Source organism: Mauremys mutica, chromosome 11, assembly GCF_020497125.1.
Source record: "Mauremys mutica isolate MM-2020 ecotype Southern chromosome 11, ASM2049712v1, whole genome shotgun sequence".
NCBI classification, from domain to species: domain Eukaryota; kingdom Metazoa; phylum Chordata; order Testudines; family Geoemydidae; genus Mauremys; species Mauremys mutica.
Window position 1 is genome coordinate 7,241,063 of NC_059082.1, and position 20,403 is coordinate 7,261,465.

General features: G+C 45.9%; 2 protein-coding genes across 3 annotated transcripts in view; one reads left to right on the plus strand and one right to left on the minus strand.

Moving 5' to 3' along the window:
- The window catches only part of PCSK6 (proprotein convertase subtilisin/kexin type 6), a 267,354-nt gene that overhangs the window by 29,975 nt on the left and 216,976 nt on the right, over nucleotides 1-20,403 (plus strand). The gene's annotated exons all lie outside the window — the stretch shown is intronic.
- PLEKHO2 (pleckstrin homology domain containing O2) overlaps nucleotides 2,820-20,403 on the minus strand; it is a 45,758-nt gene continuing 28,174 nt past the window's right edge. For both annotated transcript variants that reach the window (XM_044980731.1, XM_044980733.1), the window contains 3 exons: nucleotides 15,940-16,044; nucleotides 11,603-11,701; nucleotides 2,820-7,945 (listed from right to left, as the gene is read on the minus strand). In XM_044980731.1, the coding sequence (XP_044836666.1) occupies nucleotides 6,695-7,945; nucleotides 11,603-11,701; nucleotides 15,940-16,044 (1,455 nt within the window). In that variant the 3' untranslated portion in view covers nucleotides 2,820-6,694. The remainder of the gene's footprint in view (nucleotides 7,946-11,602; nucleotides 11,702-15,939; nucleotides 16,045-20,403) is intronic.

Consider the following 20,403-nt stretch of genomic DNA (forward strand, 5'->3'; position numbering starts at 1 on the left):
GGGGTGCCATCCAGTGTGTGAACCTAGCCCTCCTCCGGGGCGGGGGTGGTGGTCCTAGAGCTTTGAATCCAAATGAGATGATCAGTAAGGACAGTTGACAGCTGCACAAGTAAAGTGATATTTATACCAGCCTGGCTAGACACAAAGTTGAGCGTGTGTGTGTGTCTGTGTGTCCAAGCCTCAAAGAGCTTGTAGTGTAAAGGCACAGGATGGCATAGGACACCTATATGCTTCTTGGGAATGGATAGTTTGGGAAGGGGTTTGGTAGAGAGAATAGGAGGCAGAGGGCACTTGGTGAATGTTAATTAAGAGGCTTTTCCAAGCACTAGGGACAGGAGAAGAGAAGGGTTGATGTCAGGACTAGGAGACAAGGCGGGAAAGGGGAGACCTTGGGCCGAGCAGAGGAAGAAGGAGGTATAGGAGAAGTAGACAATGGGTATAGGGGAATTTCTACAGTGTGGAGATGCTCCACATGTTCTGAGTTGTAATATATCACCCTGCAGCTCCAGATGCAACACAGGCCTCTGAATTCACCGTGCGAGAGAAAACAAGATTAAATATTTTAAAACTGATGAGTGTTGGAGGGGGCAGTGGGTTATTAGTCATGTAGTCTGGTTGCTGGGGGCCAGCCAACATCTTACAGAAACCATATAAAATTCCCACCCTTGGCCTTTAAACACTAACAAGACCGGCTAGCACAACCAGAGAGAACCATAAAGCTGAAAGCAGGTGGTTTAAGGGCTGAGCCTGCAGACCCTTCCTAGGCTAGTTCTATTTTGCAGAATTGGGCCATAACTATGGAAGGGTAGGAGGGTGGGTGGGAAACAGACTGCTTAAAAATACTTCACTTGCTCCTCGAAGAACAGGAATGCTCTTGCCAAACACAAAATCATTAACAGTTAGCAATGCCACATCAGCAGTTGTCACAAGAATAATGCAGTTTGCATAACCATGAGGTAAGGCACTGGGGGATATCGTGACTAAGTTTCCAGGAACAAATTAAAAATTGGCTTTCCAAAATGTGTGGGCTTACATAGCAGAATGAAATAGGGTTCTTTTGTCTCCAACTATTGTGGGCGTGTTTTGTGCCTTTGGTTAATACCTCTAATTCTCCCTTGAACTGAAAGGAGAAATCTTGGAGAGCTTTGTAGTTTATGGCTCAGTTTTAAGGTAAGATGCACATTTTTAACTGTGACGGTAATTAACCATTGGAACGGACCAGCCAGGAATGTAGCAAATTTTCCATCACTTGGGACTCGGATGTCTTCCTGAAACACATGATTCCTCCACAAATTGTTGGGCTTGATATAGGAATCCCTGGGTGAAACCTGGGGCCTGTTTTTATGCAGGAAGTCAAATTAGGTGTTCATAATGGTCCCTTCTGGCTAGAACTGTGCAAATAACTGATTTTTTTTTATGGTTCACTGGCTGAACTGGAGAAAAAAAAAAGTTTCAGGTTGACCCAAAATGAATTTTCAAATTTGGCAGCAACTCTGAAAAAGTTGAAAAAATCTGTTTCGGGTCAAACAATATTTTGTTCAACCTGAAACGTTTAATTTTTTTAAAATTTTTTTTTAGCTTAACTGGTTTAATGGATGCAAAATTTGACACAGGCAATTTTGAATAAAAATAAAAACATTTCACTTTGAAAATGTCAGAACACAACGTTTTGATTTTTATTTTTTAAAATTCAACTAAATTGACACAATTTCAGGAACTGTTTCAGTTGGCAAAAAAATGTTGTCTGAAAAATTTTGTTCAGCTCTACTTTTGACCATAAATCTCTGAATTTACATGGGAGGAAAAGCAAAAGGGGGAATGTTTCATACATCAATACTACATATGGCCTAAATGTGTTTAAAATTATTAATACATGTTCCGCATACTTCATTTAATCTAGATATTTAATTTTACCAACATCAATGTTATAGAAAATCTATGATGCAGTAAAAGGCTACTTATTAAGAGTGGTTGGAGGGAAGTAATTAAATCTTATTTAAAATAAGTTGCATATCCGAGATTGAACAGCTTTCTTTTATCAGTACTCCAAAAACAGCACTTAAGAAAACTGGTGCTTGGACAGCCTCTGATAAAAGGTGATCTGCAAGTCCCTCATAAATATTCCTCCATCCCTATGAGGGATCATAGAAGCCGTTCTATTCATTTTTATAACTGGATAAAGAGAAGGGTAAGTAAGTGACTTTCCCAAAGAAACCCAGATAATCAATGGCAGTCTTGGGTATAGAAACGCAAAGCCCTGGCTTCCTAGCCTCTGCTGCAACCACTAGGCAACACTGCCCTTAAATCAGACACTTGTGATCTGCTTGAGTAACTTCCCCAGCTTTAGGACCTGCTCCGGTTCCCACAAGTCTACACTAACACTCTCAGGGGGCCCAGTCACGAGCTGAGTTATACACCGGTGCAGGAAAGGGTGTGAGGTACCCCCACAACCAGTCTGTGGGGAGAGGAAGGAAAGCTGCTGCTGCAGGGGTGCTACCACCCCGCCTACACAGCTGGGGGAGAAGCGTGGGCCTGCATCCCAGCTAGAGCAGGCATGGCAGGAGCAGTAAGGTGCCCTCGGTGCAGGGTTATCAGTGTCAGAGTTTGATTCCTGGCCTGCTCCTGGGGCAGTGCATGGTTGTGCCACCCACTTCCTTGGGACTTGTGGCTCCTCCATGATCTAGCTCATAGACTAGGCTGGACACAGCCTGCACAACCCTCTTTGGCTGTAACAGAACTTATCTGAGCAAAGACTTAATACTTCCTCCCAATGCCTGCTCTTCCTTCTCGTTACCAACAAACTGCTCTGAAGCGGAGTGTGCTTAAAAAGGAGTTTTATTGCCAAATCTCAAAGCTCTTTACACGCAGAAGGCAGCGTTGCCTTTCCAAGAGCCATGACAGATTTTTAGACACAATCATTTACTGCCACTCACTAGCGCATTCACTTCCTTCCTGTTGGAACCATGCAGCTCTGGCAGTCCTCGTACAAATCTGACATTGAGTCACGCTCCATCTCGACACGCCTGCAGTGTCTTCAGACACGAGAAAGCAAGCTTAGTGCAGCTGGGGCTCTTGAGTGAAGAAAAGCTAGGCACTTATTGGTGGCAGGTAAAATGAAGACTGGAACTGTCCTGCTAGATCAGCGTAATGGGTCTTCTACTCCAGAACGCGGCTGGGACAATGGCTAGTACTTGTTGTTTAAGAGGAAAGTGCAAGAAACCCAGAAGACAGCTATGGAATGACCTGCCGTCCCCATTAGGCGGAGATTGGCTTATGCCCTGAACAAGAATAACGTGCGAAAACTTCAGAATTAAATGTTCTAAACAAGCCATGAAGCTTTCATTATACATAAAGCCCCGTCGACCCAAAATTCTAGGTGAGCTAGTCACTGTTGAATGAAACTCTAAACCTATACAAAAGGCTATTTTTCCTTAATTATCGCAACATTTACAGCCATGGAGACACTGGGCGTTAAAAGGAGAGTTCACTTAATTTATCGTTATTTACAAGACATAGTATATAAAGGTAAGTAACGTTAGTGCGTGCAGTATTTAGCTCTGGCTTGTAAAAAGGTTTAGCTCTCCCATCTCCTAACAGATTCAGGTGTCTTCTGTTAAGATTCCTATTGGGGTTTCAGTAAAATGTCAGACATTAAAATATTCAGTATGATTAAAAAAATACAGTAAATATAAGCACATCCTGTAGATTCTTGCTGCAATAGATAGGGGTATCTGGGACTCTTCGTCAGCACTGCAGTAGGTAGATATTTAATAGGTGGCACATGGTGATGACAAAATACTTGTAAGAGCGAAAGCATCCACGTATATCAGAGATGAGTCTGAGCTGGATCCAGACCTCCCCAATGTTCAAGGGTATTCAAATCCAGGGGTTGGTTTGGCCCTAATAGGGATAAGGGACAGCTTCAGCACTTCTGCATTCAAATGTTGACCATAGCCAGATCATGATTCTGGTCTGAGCGCATCCCTATACATATACATCTCCGTTAGTCTTCCATTTTATTCTTTTGTTATACAATTTTATCTCACAGATGCCTCCTTCTCCCTGAAGGCTGATGTCCCAAGACATTCTGTACACACCAGGTTTGTACAGCTCATGTTCACATCACACAGTGTTCGGTAAACAAAAGTGCACATGCAGAAAAATACGTATTAGAAGCTGGTAGGCACTAAATAGACTAGATCTGTATTGTTAGCCCTTGTCTTATAAGTACATCTCATAAGAAAACAAGATACCTCAGTTCACATTGACTCTACAGCAGTAAATTATGCAGAACCAGAGTTTATCCTTGGCCTGCATCAAGGGGACTATGCTCTGGACTGCATATATTTGGAAATCCGGTGTCTAAATGCAGGGCTGTTTTGGCACCTGAAACTCAAGCAAATTCTACTATGCAGAAACTGCATGGGTGATTGAATAATGAGAGACTTTCAATACAATTCCTATGACTAGCTTGAGAATGAGGCAGCTTAAACAAGGCTGTTTTAATCACTCGATTTGGAAGTGTCTGGTTGAGTGACTACCTAGCTCTTATCTGGGATGTTCCCATTTTTCCGTTCCTGAAATGCTTTAGGTCAGGGCTGCCTGGACATGGTAAGGAACACTCATCAGTTCCCCCCTCCTCCTTCCTAATTCAGCTGTAGTTTGAGTTTTACTTTGCTGCTGCTCAGGTGGATGTTTGCAGCATGGAGTACCATGGAGCCTCGGTGAGCTACCGGAGAAGGGACCTGAGCTAGAGACGATGTATAGCATGCTCCTGGCTTAGTACTTGGCAGGGGCAGATGGCACAAGCTACTGGGTAGTGTAGATACTTTAGCAATGAGAACTGCTAAGTTGAACTCTCTCTTCTGGCTCAGAAATTCTTCCTATTCTGCTGGGCCTTGGCTATTCAACATCCACCTGCATTCCCTGGAGCTCCATGAGATCAGCTGAGAAAGATCCAATCCTTCCTCTGCCGCACAGGCCTAGATAAAGCCAAGAAGAGGTGGTGGACCTTTGAATCCCTGGGTCATTGATGTGGTGCCATTGAGAATGAATATTTTAGGGCAAAACTCTGAAAGCAGGATACAAGGGATGCACCTGTGCCCTGTGATGACCTGATTTGGTTGGGTAAATGAGCATCGCTGACCTTGGACTGGCAGGTAGGTGACCCAGTTCACATCCACACATGTTGTCTGAGGGTGAAAAGGGTGCTTAAACTTTTAATCTTTGTCATGCAAGACACGGTTTTGTAATAATTTTGTCACCATGACTATTCCTATTCCATCACATTTCTATCATGAAATGCAACTTCCTTTAACAGGAGGACCAAGAATTAGGGCATTTTGCCATTGCCTTCCATGGGAACCAGATCGGACCCGTATTTAGTAATTCCTTTTTCGTTTCAGTGTACTGAGTTCAGCTGCCTACCCACCAAGAATTAAACTGCAAAATGCATTTCCCTGTTAAAATGATATGATTAGATGTTCCATCAAAACCAGTTGCCATGACGGACATGTCATCAGTCAATCTCCCAGGACAAGCCTGCTTGACACACAGCAAGGGGAGAGTCTATTTTCAGAACAACCAGCCAACCGCTCCCATGAGCCTCCAAACAGCTGGCTGACTATTTACTTCTACAAATACAGGAGACTCTAGTTACCAGGTCAATGTATTGCTTAAAAATGAACATTACGGGCTGCTTCAGCCAGGGGCAGGTATTTCAAACGTAGCAGCACTGTCCAAGAGAATGAGCACAGAGTTAGGGGTAGGATTGCTAAATTCTATCCCTGGCTCTGAAATGAACTCCTTCTGTGGGCAAATCACTTCACATCCCTGCCTGTTTCCCACAGGAAAAATAATACTTGCTTGGCAATGGTAGTCTGAGGCTTAATGGATACTTGTACAGTGCTTAGAACACGGAAGGATTGTTGTGTTGAAGTCTGGGACCTGAAACCAATTACTTACCATCACCAGTTTGCCAGTTTTGTGCAGATTTCTAAGTCAATTTCTGAACTGCCGATGTGTTTAATGAGTATCTATGGAAACTGTTAACCATTTGTTCCAGAATATGATTGGGCCAGGTAGTCAAAATCGCAGCAAGTGAACAAACTGAGCAAAGTTTATGGACGTTTGCAGCCAGATTCCCAGTGGAATGATTTCATTGGCAAAACTCTCTGGGTGTCAGTGCAAATGGGGTAATTCATAGACTCATAGACTTAAGGTCAGAAGGGACCATTATGGTGATCTAGTCTGACCTTCCATGTCTTACATGCCAATTTATACATGCACACATGAATTTTCTGATAGAATATCCATGCCCTCCTTTGAAAAACTGACCTTTAGTCTGATTACCAGTGTTGTGGGGGTGGGTATTTTTTTTTTTTTTAGTGCCTAATCCAAAGCCCACTGGTGGTTTTCCGCAGACATCAATGAGCTTTGGATCAAGACCTTAAAGAATATTCACATTTTTGCAACTGGTGTTCAGTGTCCTCTAACTTCCTACTGTGATCAGGGATGGGAATATGGCATAAAGATAGAACAAAAAGAAAATTATAACTGAAATGCCCTGCTTTGAATGCATGGTGTGTGCATAGCAAAACATAATCTTATTTAACACTGGCCAAGCAATGGTATAAATCGTAAATAGCAAATTTTTAGCTTGATTGTAAGAAAGAAGTGTCTTCTTAAGTACATCTCAGGGAACACTTCTCCTATAAAGAGTTACTAGATCCTTCGGCTTTTCTTTTTGTTTCTGTTTCTCTGTTGGTTCCTTATTCAGTTCTCCTAACCCTTTAATTTCTTGTAAGACTTGTGTTGCTTGGCGAAGCTGTTCTACTGCCTCGTTGAGTAATGTCTCTGCGTTTACTGGGGGCCCATTCCCCTCCTGTGCTTGTTCTAACTCTGGGCATAAAACCTTTTGCAGAAGTTTTTCTGTCTTTTCCCTTTCGCGAGCCACTTTCTCCTCCATTTTAGCCAGGGGGGATTGGGGCTCCTTGCGGAAGCCTGGACCCAGTTCTTTTTCTGAGTTTTTTGATTCATTCAGCAGCTCTCCTAGAGATGCACAGCGAGTTCTGAGAGGCAAGGGATTTGCCACGGACTGTGGTAAAAGTGTTTTCTCTTTACTAGGAACCTCTGTACTTTCCTGCTTTGCTTCGGTATCTAAGGAAGTCTTTATTTGTTCCTGTATTGTTTGTGGCTTCTCTTTCTCAGCAGCAGCTCTCTCACTTCCTTCTTCAAGCTCTACTTTTTGGGGAGTGGATTCTGTCACTTCCCCGTCTTCCATTCCATCCCTGGGGGGGCTGGAATCATGGGGCTCCTTGCCTTCTGAACTCTTTGTCTCTAAACTGCTCGGGGTGGCATCCATACTTGCTATCAATTTTTCTGATAAAATCTTAGGAGGAAGTGGAGGTTTCACAGTAGCCGTTGTAACCACCTCTGTGAGGTTTTCTTTACTGCCACCCTGGGATGGTTCCAAACCTTCTGTGCTTTGAGGGTCAGGGGCTGGTTCATCCCAACTGACTCCTTTCAGCTTGTCCGATAAGATTTTAGGAGGAGGAATCGGAGGCTTTGCTGTGCTGCTGTCGCTGACCTCCATGAGATTCTCTTCCTTGGCCCCTGCTGAGGCTTTGGGTTCTTCACCCTCTTCACCTTGACTGACTGAACCCACGTCCTTGTCATTTAGATCATCCTCTGATGGTGTACTCTCCTTCAACTTCTTAGCTGGAGGCAATGGGGGCTTTTTAAACTCTGGATCGGCAACGCTGTTATCCGCACTCGGCTTCTCTGACACGACACTGGGCTTTGTAGGAGGCATAGGTGGCTTTGGAGTTTCCTTTGGAGGAGGGACGTTCTCATTATCGCTCACAGTCAAGGTGAAGTCTGAAGGGCCATTATCCACTATATCCAGATCCAGCCTCAAGATTCCATCTGATGTAGACTTGGCAACCTGAGAAATGTAATATGAGAGAGCTTTATTTAGACTGTGTCCTGTTATGAATCCCCTGAACTATCCTGTCCTCAAAACCAGTCTTAACAAACCGTTTAAGTCAAAGAAGTGAATGTGAAGTGACGGAGGGCTGGTCTACACTCCTGTGCTACATCAGCGCAGCAGTAGAGTGTCGGGTGAAGAAGCACTATGCTGATGGGATAGTGCTCTCCCATCAGTATATTTACTCCACCTCCATGAGAGGCGGAAGCTGTGTCGGCAGGAGAGCGTTTCCCGCTAGTGTGGTGTGGACACCGTGTTAAGTCAGTGTAACTTATGTTGCACGGGGGGAGATGGCTTTTTCACACCCCTGAGCGATGAAACTTACATCAGGTTAAGTGGCAGTGTAGACAAGCCAGAGTCCAGCATCTGACTACAAATCTTTTGTCCCACAAGGAGGACAGTACAGACTAACCCGTACACCTCAGCGCAGCTTACACGTGTGAGACTGAATGATGCCTCTGTTTCTGCTCCCCTTTACGCCCCCACTTCTTACTGAATGTAACACCCTGTATGACATTACACCAGCACCCGCTTCAGTGCATGCATACTTGCCACTGAGCTATTTTGTCTCCAGTAGTGGAGTGACAGTCAGGAGAGCATCAAAGCCAATAACCACAAGAGGTCAAGAAATGGTCCAAAGCAGTTGTACAAAAATCCTTTTTCCTTTCTAAGTTATAAACACTGAGCTATGCCGTTCTGATGTGGACAACTTCTGAGTTACAAATATTTGCATGGACAGGTGCACTGTCTGAACTGATAAATGCAAAGAATTTCCCAGAGAGATAAAGTGGGTGAGGTAATATCTTTTATTGGGCCAACTTCTGTTGGGGAGAGAGAGAGAGAGAAACTTTTGAGCTACGCAGAGCTCTTCCATGTAAATGGTCTTAATACAGGGTGTTAGCGGGCCACTTCACCTTGAAGGGTCCCTTAAAGTACATGCTAAACTATCTGCTCTTCCTTGCATTTAGCTGTGAGACTCCGAGTACCTTTCCCAGACCTGAGGAAGAGCTCAGTGTAGCTCGAATGCTTGTCTCTCTCACCAACAGAAGTTGGTCCAATAAAAATTACCTCCCCCGCCTTCTTTCTAATATCCTGGGACCAAGACGGCTACCACACTGCAGACAACCGAGAGCAATGGAGGCAGATCATCTGGTTCTATCCCAAGGGTCGGCAACCTCTGGCACGTGGCTCGTCGGGGTAAGCACCCTGGCGGTCCTGGCCAGTTTGTTTACCCGCCGCATTGGCAGGTTCGGCCGATCGTGGCTCCCACTGGCCGCGGTTTGCTGTTCCAGGCCAATGGGGGCTGCGGGAAGCGGTGCGGGCCGAGGGATGTGCTGGCCGCCCTCCCCGCCACCCCCATTGGCCTGGGACGGCGAATTGCAGCCAGTGGGAGCTGCAATCGGCCGAACCTGCGGACGCGGCAGGTAAACAAACCGTCCCAGCCCGCCAGGGTGCCAGAGGTTGCCGACCTCTGTTCTATTCCCTTGTAGGAATAGCTGTTGAAGTAGCCTAGAATATTGTATCCCCTTGCTACCCAAGTCGTCCCCCATAAGAGTGATTCCCAGAATTCCTATTGCTGCTCTCCTTACATAACTTGTTGCATTTCTTTAGATTGATAAATTGTACAGGTCTTAGTTCCCGTATCAAATCCTTCAGTCCAGGGCGCTGATGTAACATCATTTTCATCTAGCTGCTTCCTCTCCCCTTCTGACATCATCTGTCTCAGCTGGGTTGGGCCTCAGCCAGCTAGTCCTTCATGTCACAAGCTCCAGGCAAACTGCTCAACCATAGCGGCTGGATCAGAAGGGATGGCCATGCAGAGCTGCATTATCTCTATACGAAGCCTGAACTTCCTAAGCCTCCTATCAACCCCCGAGGGAGAAATGATGAGAGAGAGTCCCTGTGTGAGGGAGCCCTGGGGACAGACAATGCCCAAATGCATCTAAGCTTAGACTCCCTCCAGAAGAGGGAGGCTGGCTACAGCCATCCTCCCACTTGAGCCCTTTCAAGAGACCTCTACACCTGGGTGAAGTTCACCCGTGTTGCCAGACCCTCTCTTCTCAATATGTGCCCCTGGCTCCTGTGAGAAGCTAGCCCAGAGTATCTCCCTTCAGGATTGTGTGACCAGCAATTAAAATTTCCAGTTAACCCCCTTCCCATACATTTTTTCTGTGTTAATTACTACAGTATTCAAGTCCCTGCAACTGTCTGGTCACCCTCTTTATTGTGTCCTTTCCATAAGGTGACAGGAACTGAACACGGCCTTCAAGATAAAGTGTTATTGTTTCATGGTGGAGAACTGAGTTGTGTCCCCTTCCCCTGGCTCTGCCGCCCAAGACTCTCCTATTGCTGTTCAGCAGAGCTGGAGCATACAGGCTTTCACCCCGCACTAAGTCCCAGTCCTGCTCAGTGTCTTGCCGTACGTGACTTCTCAGAGTAAATGACTGTCTTCAGACTTCTGGTTCAGACTCATTTCTCGGGAGTGAAATGCGTAATCGCTGGCTCATTCACTAGGGATGTTTATTGCTCTCCTCTGCCTTACCAGCACTGTAGTGTGCATTTTCTCTTCTATGCAGCATCTGTATAATCGCCCCCAATACTAACCTTTGTGGCATGTCAGTACCCAGGGCATCCATCCAAAATAACATCCACTTATATGTACCCTCTGTCTCCAGTGTCCACAGAAGACCTTTATTACCCTATAAATGGCAAATTGTCCCCTTCAAGGTGAGGGCACTTGCAATAACAGAGCTGAGATTTCAGGCCCAGCTTACAAGGCATATGGGGAATAACATCAGTGGATAAAATTCCGGGAGAGCATTTGTGCCTCTGAGATCTTTTTGAGGGGAAGGGAGGGAATGTCTGGCTCTCCAGTGATTATTTCTGTGCATTTCTCTAAAGAAAGATTCTCTTGTGGATGTTGCAGGATTTTTGTGCGCTAGATTAAAAAGTTTTGGAGCATTTCGTCTGCATTAAGATCACTTGAGTGTTGCACAGAAGGTGACAGTCAGCAAGCTGTGACGCTTGCAGAAAGAGGTTTAGCCTTAAACCCATTCATTAGTTTAATCCTCTTCTAAAGTATCACTACTTCTTCAGTGTAGAAACTCCCTCAGAAATAGGAATCTAACATTTATTAGCCATGTGTGTGTTTTTGTTTTAAATATTAGCTACAGAAAAGCTACTGAGAACTGAAAATAGGCTGCTCTATAACATTGTTTTAGAAAAAAGAGTTATAACCCATTCTCAGTGCTTCCGTTTTTTTTAATTAAGCAGTAATGGCACGTGCCAAACAAAGAAACAGCTCATGAACTATAGAAAGGCTCACAAAATATATCACAACATATTGCAGCAGCTACCAATCTGAAGGATGCAAAAATCTTAAACAGCTGCGGTCCACCATCCCACAGATTAAAAACTTCCTTTCCCTTACTCCAGTTACCAGCTAGTTTTACCTGTAAGGGGTCAGATAGAAGCTTGTGTTTTGCATGTAATCAGCATGAACGATACACCCAGAAATAGTTCTCACTGATTCCGGGTTGGGACTTCTACCAGATGGAGATTGCATACAGGTGATTTCACTGTGCTGCAGCATGCAACCCCGGGGTGCATTCTTACCTCTTTCAGATGAATTCTGGTGGGTGGTCTGCGCCCATGACTCACTTTCACTCTGTCTCGAGTCACATGTTCCAGGGAAAGGCTCTGATCTACTTTCACCTTTAAATGGGGGAAGGAAAGGAGAACATCACTGAGTTATCAATGCATGCCTAAAGCCATCTCATTGAGAAGGTCTGAGAAGGTCTTTTCCTGCCGTTTCTGGTAAGAGTGCGTTTGTAGCCAGGATGGCTTTTGAATATGTCACCATTACAATCAGGTCCCAGACTTCTAGGCTTATTGAAACCAAACCTTTAACATTTGTTTTCTGTGTTGTTTTTATTGCTCACCAGTAACATTATATTACCTTAAAACCTGCACTGCCTTTCAGAAGCATTTACAACATAGCTCAATGCTGCACTCTTACTTATAGCCATTAGGGTGACCAGATAGCAAGTGTGAAAAATCAGGACGGGGGTGGGGGGGGGGAATAGGAGCCTATATAAGAAAAAGGCCCAAATATTGGGACTGTCCCTATATAATCAGGACATCTGGTCACCCTATTAGCCGTATGTATCAGATGCTTGAGCACTGAGTTGCCAAAAGCTTTTCTTTTAGCAGGAAAGTTACGCAACTCTTTCTTGGGTGAATGTTTGTAGAACAGGCTCCTTCACCCTCTTATCCCCTGTGGAACATATGCAGACAATCTGCAGGGTTTGTTCCTGCAAAGCTAAAAGGTAGGGGAAGACTTAAATGCCATCCTCCATTCCTTACCGCGGGCTGCCAGCAATGTGAACTTGCACATCAACAAAACTGTGCTCGACGTGGCCACAACATTTATTTAGTATTTTCAAAGCAAACCCAGCTGTGATCTGGTAGAGCAGCACTCACAACCTTAGCAGGGGCCCTTGGAATGCGATGCTAGCTTCAGATTCTCCACTTGGTTTGCAACATGCACATTCATGATGGCTCTGTGTCAGAGTGGAACTGACTTCATCTGCAAGATACGACGCTAGTTCTGCAACCCCACAGGTGAAACGGAGAGCATCTGACTTGGCCCATCCAACTTTCTGAGGTTTGCCAATCCCTAGGTACCTACAGGTCAGGAAAAGGAGGGTTCTAGAGACTTTTGTTGTCCTGCACTCCGGCTGGGCTTGGAACGTGGCAAGGAGATGTAGTAAAACTAATCTTAGAGCTGAAGGCACGTTAATAATCCTGACCTGACTGTGAACTGTATCAGCAGGTCTTGTTAACAGACCTTTCTTTGTACAGCTTTAATGATCTCAGGAGCTGAACAGAAGATGTGAGCAGCGACCTGGATTAATTGCAACAGTGGCTGAATTAACACGTTCACTTACTGGAATCAGATTTAAAATTCATTGCCTCGCACATGGAAAGTGAGAGCCAATGCTAAGTCCTTTTCATATTCTGGCTCTGTGCCTACCACTCTTGACTCCCCCGCCCCTCCACCTTCCTAGTGAAGGGGGCATGCTGAGGTGTTGCCACAGCGTACTGCACTCTAGTGATCCCAGCTGGCATAATGGTCCTAAGCTGATATAGTTCAGAGTGTCTCTGAGGCTGCTCTAAACTACGCTGGGGCCGGTGACTCACAGAGTTGACCTCAGGAACGGGGAGCCATGAATGTCTCTTTTGCATCCCCCCAGCTGCACCCAGCGCTTATTGGCCACGGCCAAGGATTCAGTCCTCAGTGTGTGACGGCACAGGGGGCAGCACCACTAGGGGCTTTAGAAATGCCAATTGATTGCATGCATCTCTTCCCAGTTACCTGTCTCAGCTCCCCAGAGAGAAGAGAGCTCTCTGGAGTAGAAAGACTGACCAGGCCTATGGGGTCAATTTTTTGGGAGGGTTAAAAACAAAGTGGGCCAACTCCTCAGCTGGTGTAAATCAGTATAGCCCCATTGACTTCAGTGGAGTGCAGCTGACTTGTGCCAGCGGAGGATTGGGCCTGCTGTTTTTCAACAGGGCATGGGCACACAGATGCTGAAGCAGTTAGCATGTAGCACTTCACCCCCGCAAGTCTTGTGGCTGGGGGAGATCCTCTGAGCTCACTTTTTCGATACTCTGTGCAAGGGAGTGCGGAGTTCATCGCACGTCATCATCACCGGGGGGGGAGAGAGAACTCCACTTCGGAAAGAGAACGCAGCACCAGCGCTGGTCTCCCCCAGCAGCCAGGGAGACAGAGGCAGGTTGCTACAGCAAGGACTGCCCAGCATTACGCGACATTACATCACCTCTACTGCTCATCGGTAACAGGAGAGCAAGCTTGAATGCTGAGTTTTCCGCTGCTCAGATTTATAATGTAGCCCCAGCTTGTCTGCTGCTCCCAGCTGGTCCAGTTACTTACAAATGCTGATTTTTATTTGGAACGATGAATGAGCAATGCCTGCCCTAAAAAACATCTAACACCGAATGTGATTTGGCGATACCAGCAGGTTGCTTCCCTGGGCCACCTCCAGTTACAGCGAGTTCCCTCCCATGAATAAAAATAGAGAGTCTGGATCTTTTAAGTGTAAATGTTTTCTTAGCAAAACGGCGCAGTGCAACTGGAGTCTGATTCTCCACCCCTTACTCCAACTTCCCATTGACTTCATCGCCCGAATAAGAGGCCCAGGATTGAGCCTGAGGAGTATGCATTCTGCAGCGCCATGTCTGTAGTGCATGCTTGATGAAGGCATGTGGTGGTTTTTTACACAGCACTCTAGTTTCCACTTCCGTAAAGCCTGGCCTGTTTTTCACTAATCAGATCTTCCTGGTTTCTTAGTCTCCAAGTTCCCCCTACTCATTTCTTCATGGTGGCTTCATTCCCTTCGTGGTGGTTTCTCCTTAGCTTGGTGGAGTTTATGCACTTCCTACTACTGCATAGTAGATACTGCCCTTCCTGGTAAGGGATTGAGGTTAGCTCCATGTCAAATCCTATGCTGTGTGGTTTTAGTTCCTTTGCCTGAATGTCTAGATCTGGGGGGCGTTTCGGAGCCGTGTTGGGGGGAGGCAGCTTCTTTGCAACCTCTCCGGCACAGCCTCAGGCAGCTCTTGGTGATGTGTTGCCAAATGGTAGCGCTAATGGCGTGTGTAGTAACTTTCCACTAGACGTCTCTCCAGGCAGCGTGAAAAGCTGGTGGACTCTGTGTCAGATTACAGGCATGTCCAGATCTACTGGTGCAGTAACCAGGCTGTGTGCAGACAGCCACGGAGCTGAGGGGAAGGAAAGTCCTTCCACGGGGAAGAGTATCTCCTTGGCAAATTCCGAGCTGCAGCAGCTCCAGTGCCCAAGTTCCTTCCACAGGGGTAGAGAGAGATTCCAGTGGATTAACTTAGGGCCTGATCCAAAGCCCTCTGGAGTCATCAGAACATCTCCCACTGACTTCAATGGGCTCTGGACCAGGCTCTTAGTTGCTTATGCAGCTCAGGCCAACCACACTGTGTCAGCAATTTCCTCTACTCCCCTTTTTTTGCCCTCCTGGAGAGTCCCAACATTACAGTGGAGGCAGGGGGGCAAATGATGTGTATGGGAAACGCCCAGCTTAGTGGGTGGTGGATTCTATACATGTTATCCCAGAGAGGCTTCTATAAAATGCTGTTGAAATGTACATGTTCCGCATTTACAGGTATGTTGTTAGAGAGGAAAAGACACACCATTGTTATCCCACTCCAAGGAGCAAATTCCGGGGGAGTCTAGAGAGACTCTAACTTGAGGTCACACCCACCCACCTACACCTTCCAGGCCCCTCTGCATGTACGCGATGCCAAATCAGAGTCTAACCCATTTAACAACATAACATGCCCCTATCACTCTCCACACACTGCTCTTCTGAATTTGGCTCACTGAGTCTTAAGTAGTCTGTGTAACACACATACTACAGGGCCAGAAGAGAGGAGAAAAGCAACTAGCTGCAGGACATGAGAAGGTGTGAACCAGCTGCTACTTTAACTTCTTACATGTTCTGGCTCTGAAATTCAAGCGGCCGTGACTAAGCTTTGCCTGGTGTAACTCAGCATAAGGGAGCATAACTCACTTCTCCTCTCTCCACCGCTGAATCTGGCCACAAGAGTTTTTTCTTTTTTGCTCTAACCTTTGTTGTTGCTTAGTATTCAGGAGGCTCGAGCAAAGGAAGGAAGGGAAAGAAAGGCTAATGTGACACCTGGCCACAAGCTCAGGAGTGTAGCTATAATCTGAATCTGCTAACGGCAGTTTTGGACTCCAGGTGCACAATCTGGACCTGGAGCTGGAATGCCCATGAAGCTAGGGGGTGCAGGAGGTGTGGGGGTTCACTGCCCCTCTAGACAGTAGTGAATGAGGGCTGACACACAAATGCATACAGCTTGAAACCCATTTATCTTACCTCATCAAGTATTTTATTTTTGGCTCTGCCGATCCCTTCATTCAGGGCGTTCATCCATGATTCTTTCTCTTCCACATTCTGACCCTGAAATTTGATATTATGGACCTGCAAGATGAGAGATGTAGAGAGATGTTTTCATCTTAACGTTACTTGCCAAGGACAGAGAAGTAGCCTATACATCATTAGTGTATTAAACTCAATATCCAGCTGAGCCTGTGTTTAAACTAGACATTCCTTTGCACTTTGGCAATGGCTTCACTCCGCAGCCGCAATCAACAACCCTTTGTTATGCTGGATGGTTTGTTGCTATAGTTTTTATTTTTGCAACTAGCAATTAAATTAATAAAGCGGGTGACAGTTTCTTCCTCCCGCAAAGAGTGATGAAATGTTCCTGGAGCAACAGATGGCTGTTTACTTAGAGAATGGATGGACTGTGTGTGTAGGGGACTTGCCCGAATGAGCAACTCATGCTCATGTTGTGGTGTTAGGTTCAATAAGATGCCATATATCCAACTTCCCCCACACACTGCAGGCAGAGATCAACGTGAGGAACAGACTCTGTTTGCTCTTGTGCAGTGGTGCTGCATAGGGCAGGATTCTAGGACTCTGCACCAGGGTACGCACAGCTTGGCTCAGCAAAGCACAGATAGGCTTGCAGGGCAGTGGGGAGTGCTCACCTGGGTCACAGGATGTGAGGATTCAGAAGGATAAACTGGCAAAGCAACACGGATCCACCTGCCATAAAATCTCCTCTTTCCACCCTGACAGAGCAGGGACTCAGCAGCTCTGAGACTGTAGTACTAGATACAGATAGGATCCACTGCTATAGCCGGACAGAGGCTGTGCTGAAGCCTGGAGAGGAGCAGGTGATCCCCAGCACAGAACCCATTCCTTCGGACTGTGCAGGGGATCCAGGGACTCCCGATGCAACTGTTCTGCTCACCACCCCCTGAGCCTATGGTGCATCATGGGAGATGTAGTTTGACCTGGGAGCCCAGTCTATAGAGAAGAATGACAAAGCACATAAACTACAACTTCCATGCTGCACCATGGCAGCATTTATATATTTCAATTTTTGATTTTTCACTGAAAGGTCAAACTTTTCCATGGAAAATTTCAATGACAACTATTTTTTTTTTCATTTTAATCAAAATTTTCTGCACTGGGAGACCCAATTTCCCAACCAGCTGGGATTTCCTGGTGTTCTGCCTTGATAAACCCCAGGCAGCATTCCCTGAAGGAAATTTTAGGTGGGATGTAATCTCTCTAGTGCAGGGGTAGGCAACCTATGGCACGCATGCCGAAGGCGGCACGCGAGCTGAATTTCAGTGGCACTCACACTGCCCGGGTCCTGGCCAATGCTCTGCATTTTAATTTAATTTTAAATGAAGCTTCTTAAACATTTTAAAAACCTTATTTACTTTACATACAACAATAGTTTAGTTATATATTATAGATGTATAGAAAGAGACCTTCTAAAAACGTTAAAATGTATTACTGGCATGCAAAACCTTAAATCAGAGTGAATAAATGAAGACTCAGCACATCACTTCTGAAAGGTTACCGACCCCTGCACTAGTGAATGAATAAACAACGGACTTCCAAGAGTCTAGGGTGACTAGACAGCAAGTGTGAAAAATTGGGATGGGGTGGGAGGTAATAGGAGCCTATATAAGAAAAAGCCCCAAAAATCGAGACTGTCCCTATAAAATCGGGACATCTGGTAACCCTACAAGAGTCTGAACTCTGTGCTTAACTGGATGGTCTCTGATAAATGTCCATGCCAGAAAGTTCAGTGTTTTGTGATCACTGCATGATAAATATCTCTTTTCTACTTATCTCTGAACCTGACTAAGACAATTCTTGGCAATAGGTACAAGTGAATGCCGTAGAAATTCTCCCAAGGCCTGTTCTGAAACAATGCATTTGTTCAAAAGAATGGCCTTGGCCATTGGCAAATGTAACATCCTCTTGTGCATTCAGACATTGGAATGTAACTAAAATGATGACACAGTTATCCATTTCTGGGGGAATTACTCAAGTTTCTCAGTTGGGCAACAATGAAATGACCTAATGGGTATTCTCCATCGCTGGCTTTTACTTCTATTAGGAGCAATGGAGTGAAATTAAGAGAGGAAAAATTTAGGCTGCATACCTGGAAAAGCTTCCTGACAGGGATCCGTTAGCTAATGAAATAAGTTTCCTCAAGCATACAGAGAGGGAAACTAAGGCAGAGAGGTTAATTGACTTTGTCTAACACAGCAGAGCTGGGAACAGAACTTAGGTGCCCTGACCTCAATCTCCCTGTTTCAAAGCCTGGGGGTGCAAGGAAAGGTTAGCAGAATTTTAACAAGGGCAAACCTTAGTCTCATTCTTGGAAATGGTTGAACTGTTTTGGCCAAAATTTTCCAGAAAAATTCAGCCTAAAGCAGACACTGGCCTGGGAAGTGTGAGCCCAAACAGTTGAAGTTTGGCCAAATTATAAGCGGCTGAAAACAGGGTCTTATAATGGGAAGAAGTGTCAGGCATATTTCATAGGCAGGGCTACCGACTCCTACAAGGGGTTTGATATTCTGAGCACCCACCACTTGCACAGATGTTAACCGGAGGGATGGGTTCTCTGAAGACCAGGTCCCTTTTATTTAGGTGACAATCAACAGGCAACCTCTGTCTAAGCAGATCACCAGGGCCAAAACGTTCAACATTGCAGGAAGGCTGACAGGCTTAGAAGCCAGGCCTCCGCCTTCCCTCTCCTGAGCGTTAACCACTCGGTTATCTTCCTTTCTCTCTGCAGCTGCCCTTCATTAGGAGGGATGGGATGTCGCTGGCCTTGGTTTCTAATTCGCCTCAGTCCCATGCAAACCATCACTTTAAATGTCTTTAAATCATTAACCAAGGCCAGGAAGGTGACTGTAACGGGGCAGGAGACCCTTAACTTCAGCATAGCGAAAAGGGAATTTAATCCTTCCTAGAATGTCCTGCTTCCTATATGAGAACCAGTGGAAAAGGTGGGGAGATGAGGCGGAGATGCTCCCGAATAGCTTGATTAAGAGGTAAGGGCCTGAGCTTTATACAAACCACCCCCTGTCCGGGAGGCCCAGAGGTCACACTAACCAGGGAACCTAAGGGAGAGAGCAAGTCTCCAAAACCCTGTGCCAGGCTGGGTTTGTTTTAGCCCCAAAAGGGCCTGTTTTTTGTGTGTGCTTAAAACCCTCTTTGTTTGGAAACAGTTTTGCTCTTAAGCAATTAGAAAAGCCTGTGAGAAAGATTTCCTTGTGCACAGCTCAGCTGTTGGGCCGTCTGGCAAAGACCTGGCAGCTTACACCGGGAGTACAGAGAACTCTGGACACGTTGTTCAAGGAAAGGATCCCCTGATTTCAAGCTTCTTCCTCTGTTGCCACTTTATGTGCCTCATTTCTGGGTCCCTGACAAAGCCCCTGGGCCTCTGAGAGTGGAGCGTGACGAAGTGTTGGTGTCAGTCTGTGATTGTGTGGCAGGGCTGAGCAAAGGCTCTGGGGACGGTTCATCGTTAAGGAGAAGCTGAGGTGTCCCTCTGGCATGTAACTGTGTTCTCTCCCCAGCTCTGCCAGAGACCGGCTGTGTAACCTGGGACAAGTCGTGCTCTGAGCTAAGTGTCCCCCGATCTGTAAAATGGGGGTTGTGTGGCAGGCCCAGCTTTGTGCTCCTGTGCGTAGCACACTGGACTAGGAGTCAGACATGGTTCTGCCATCGACTTGTTCAGGGGAGTCCTGTGACTTGTTATGTAGGACGGCAGATTAAATGATCACAATAGTCCCTTTTGGCCTTAAAACCCATGTATTCACAGGGGGATTAAGGCTAAATTCATTAACTGGTGACCAGAGACCAGCACGCCGAAGGGTCTTGGTCCTACTTGAGCCCTATTCTGGGGAGCTGAGTGATGTCTGGGCCTTGGACTGGCCCTTTGTACGCAGTGAATTTCACCCTAATATCTGTAAAGCATTTTGAGATCCTTGCATAAAAGTGGCAAGTATTTAAAAATATTTGCAATAATTCTGCCCACCCCAAAATGCCATTAATCCTCGCTACCAGCACATTTGGGGTGCACAGATGATACTGTGCATGTCCTTTGGTCTTTTCTTCACCTCATAGGCCTTCTTGTGGAATTTCGAGGGCAGAATTGTAGCCACTTATACTAGCCTTCCATCCACTCTGTAAGTCTCGATACACGGAACAACCTTGGTTACTTAATGCAAACAGCCATGTGGCGGGAACTGACTCTATTTCCCCATTAGAAAATGGGGATATCACCGTTACCTTACACCTGACGGTTATTTATTGGCTGAACAGGCACAGTGCTGTGTAGGTGTTAAGTATTTTCACAGGCAATGTGGGCTTAATGGACCCTGCACAAGTAAAATCCCTCCCCTCTATCCCCTTATGCTGAAGATGGTCACCACTTTTGGGATCTGTACCTAAGCATTC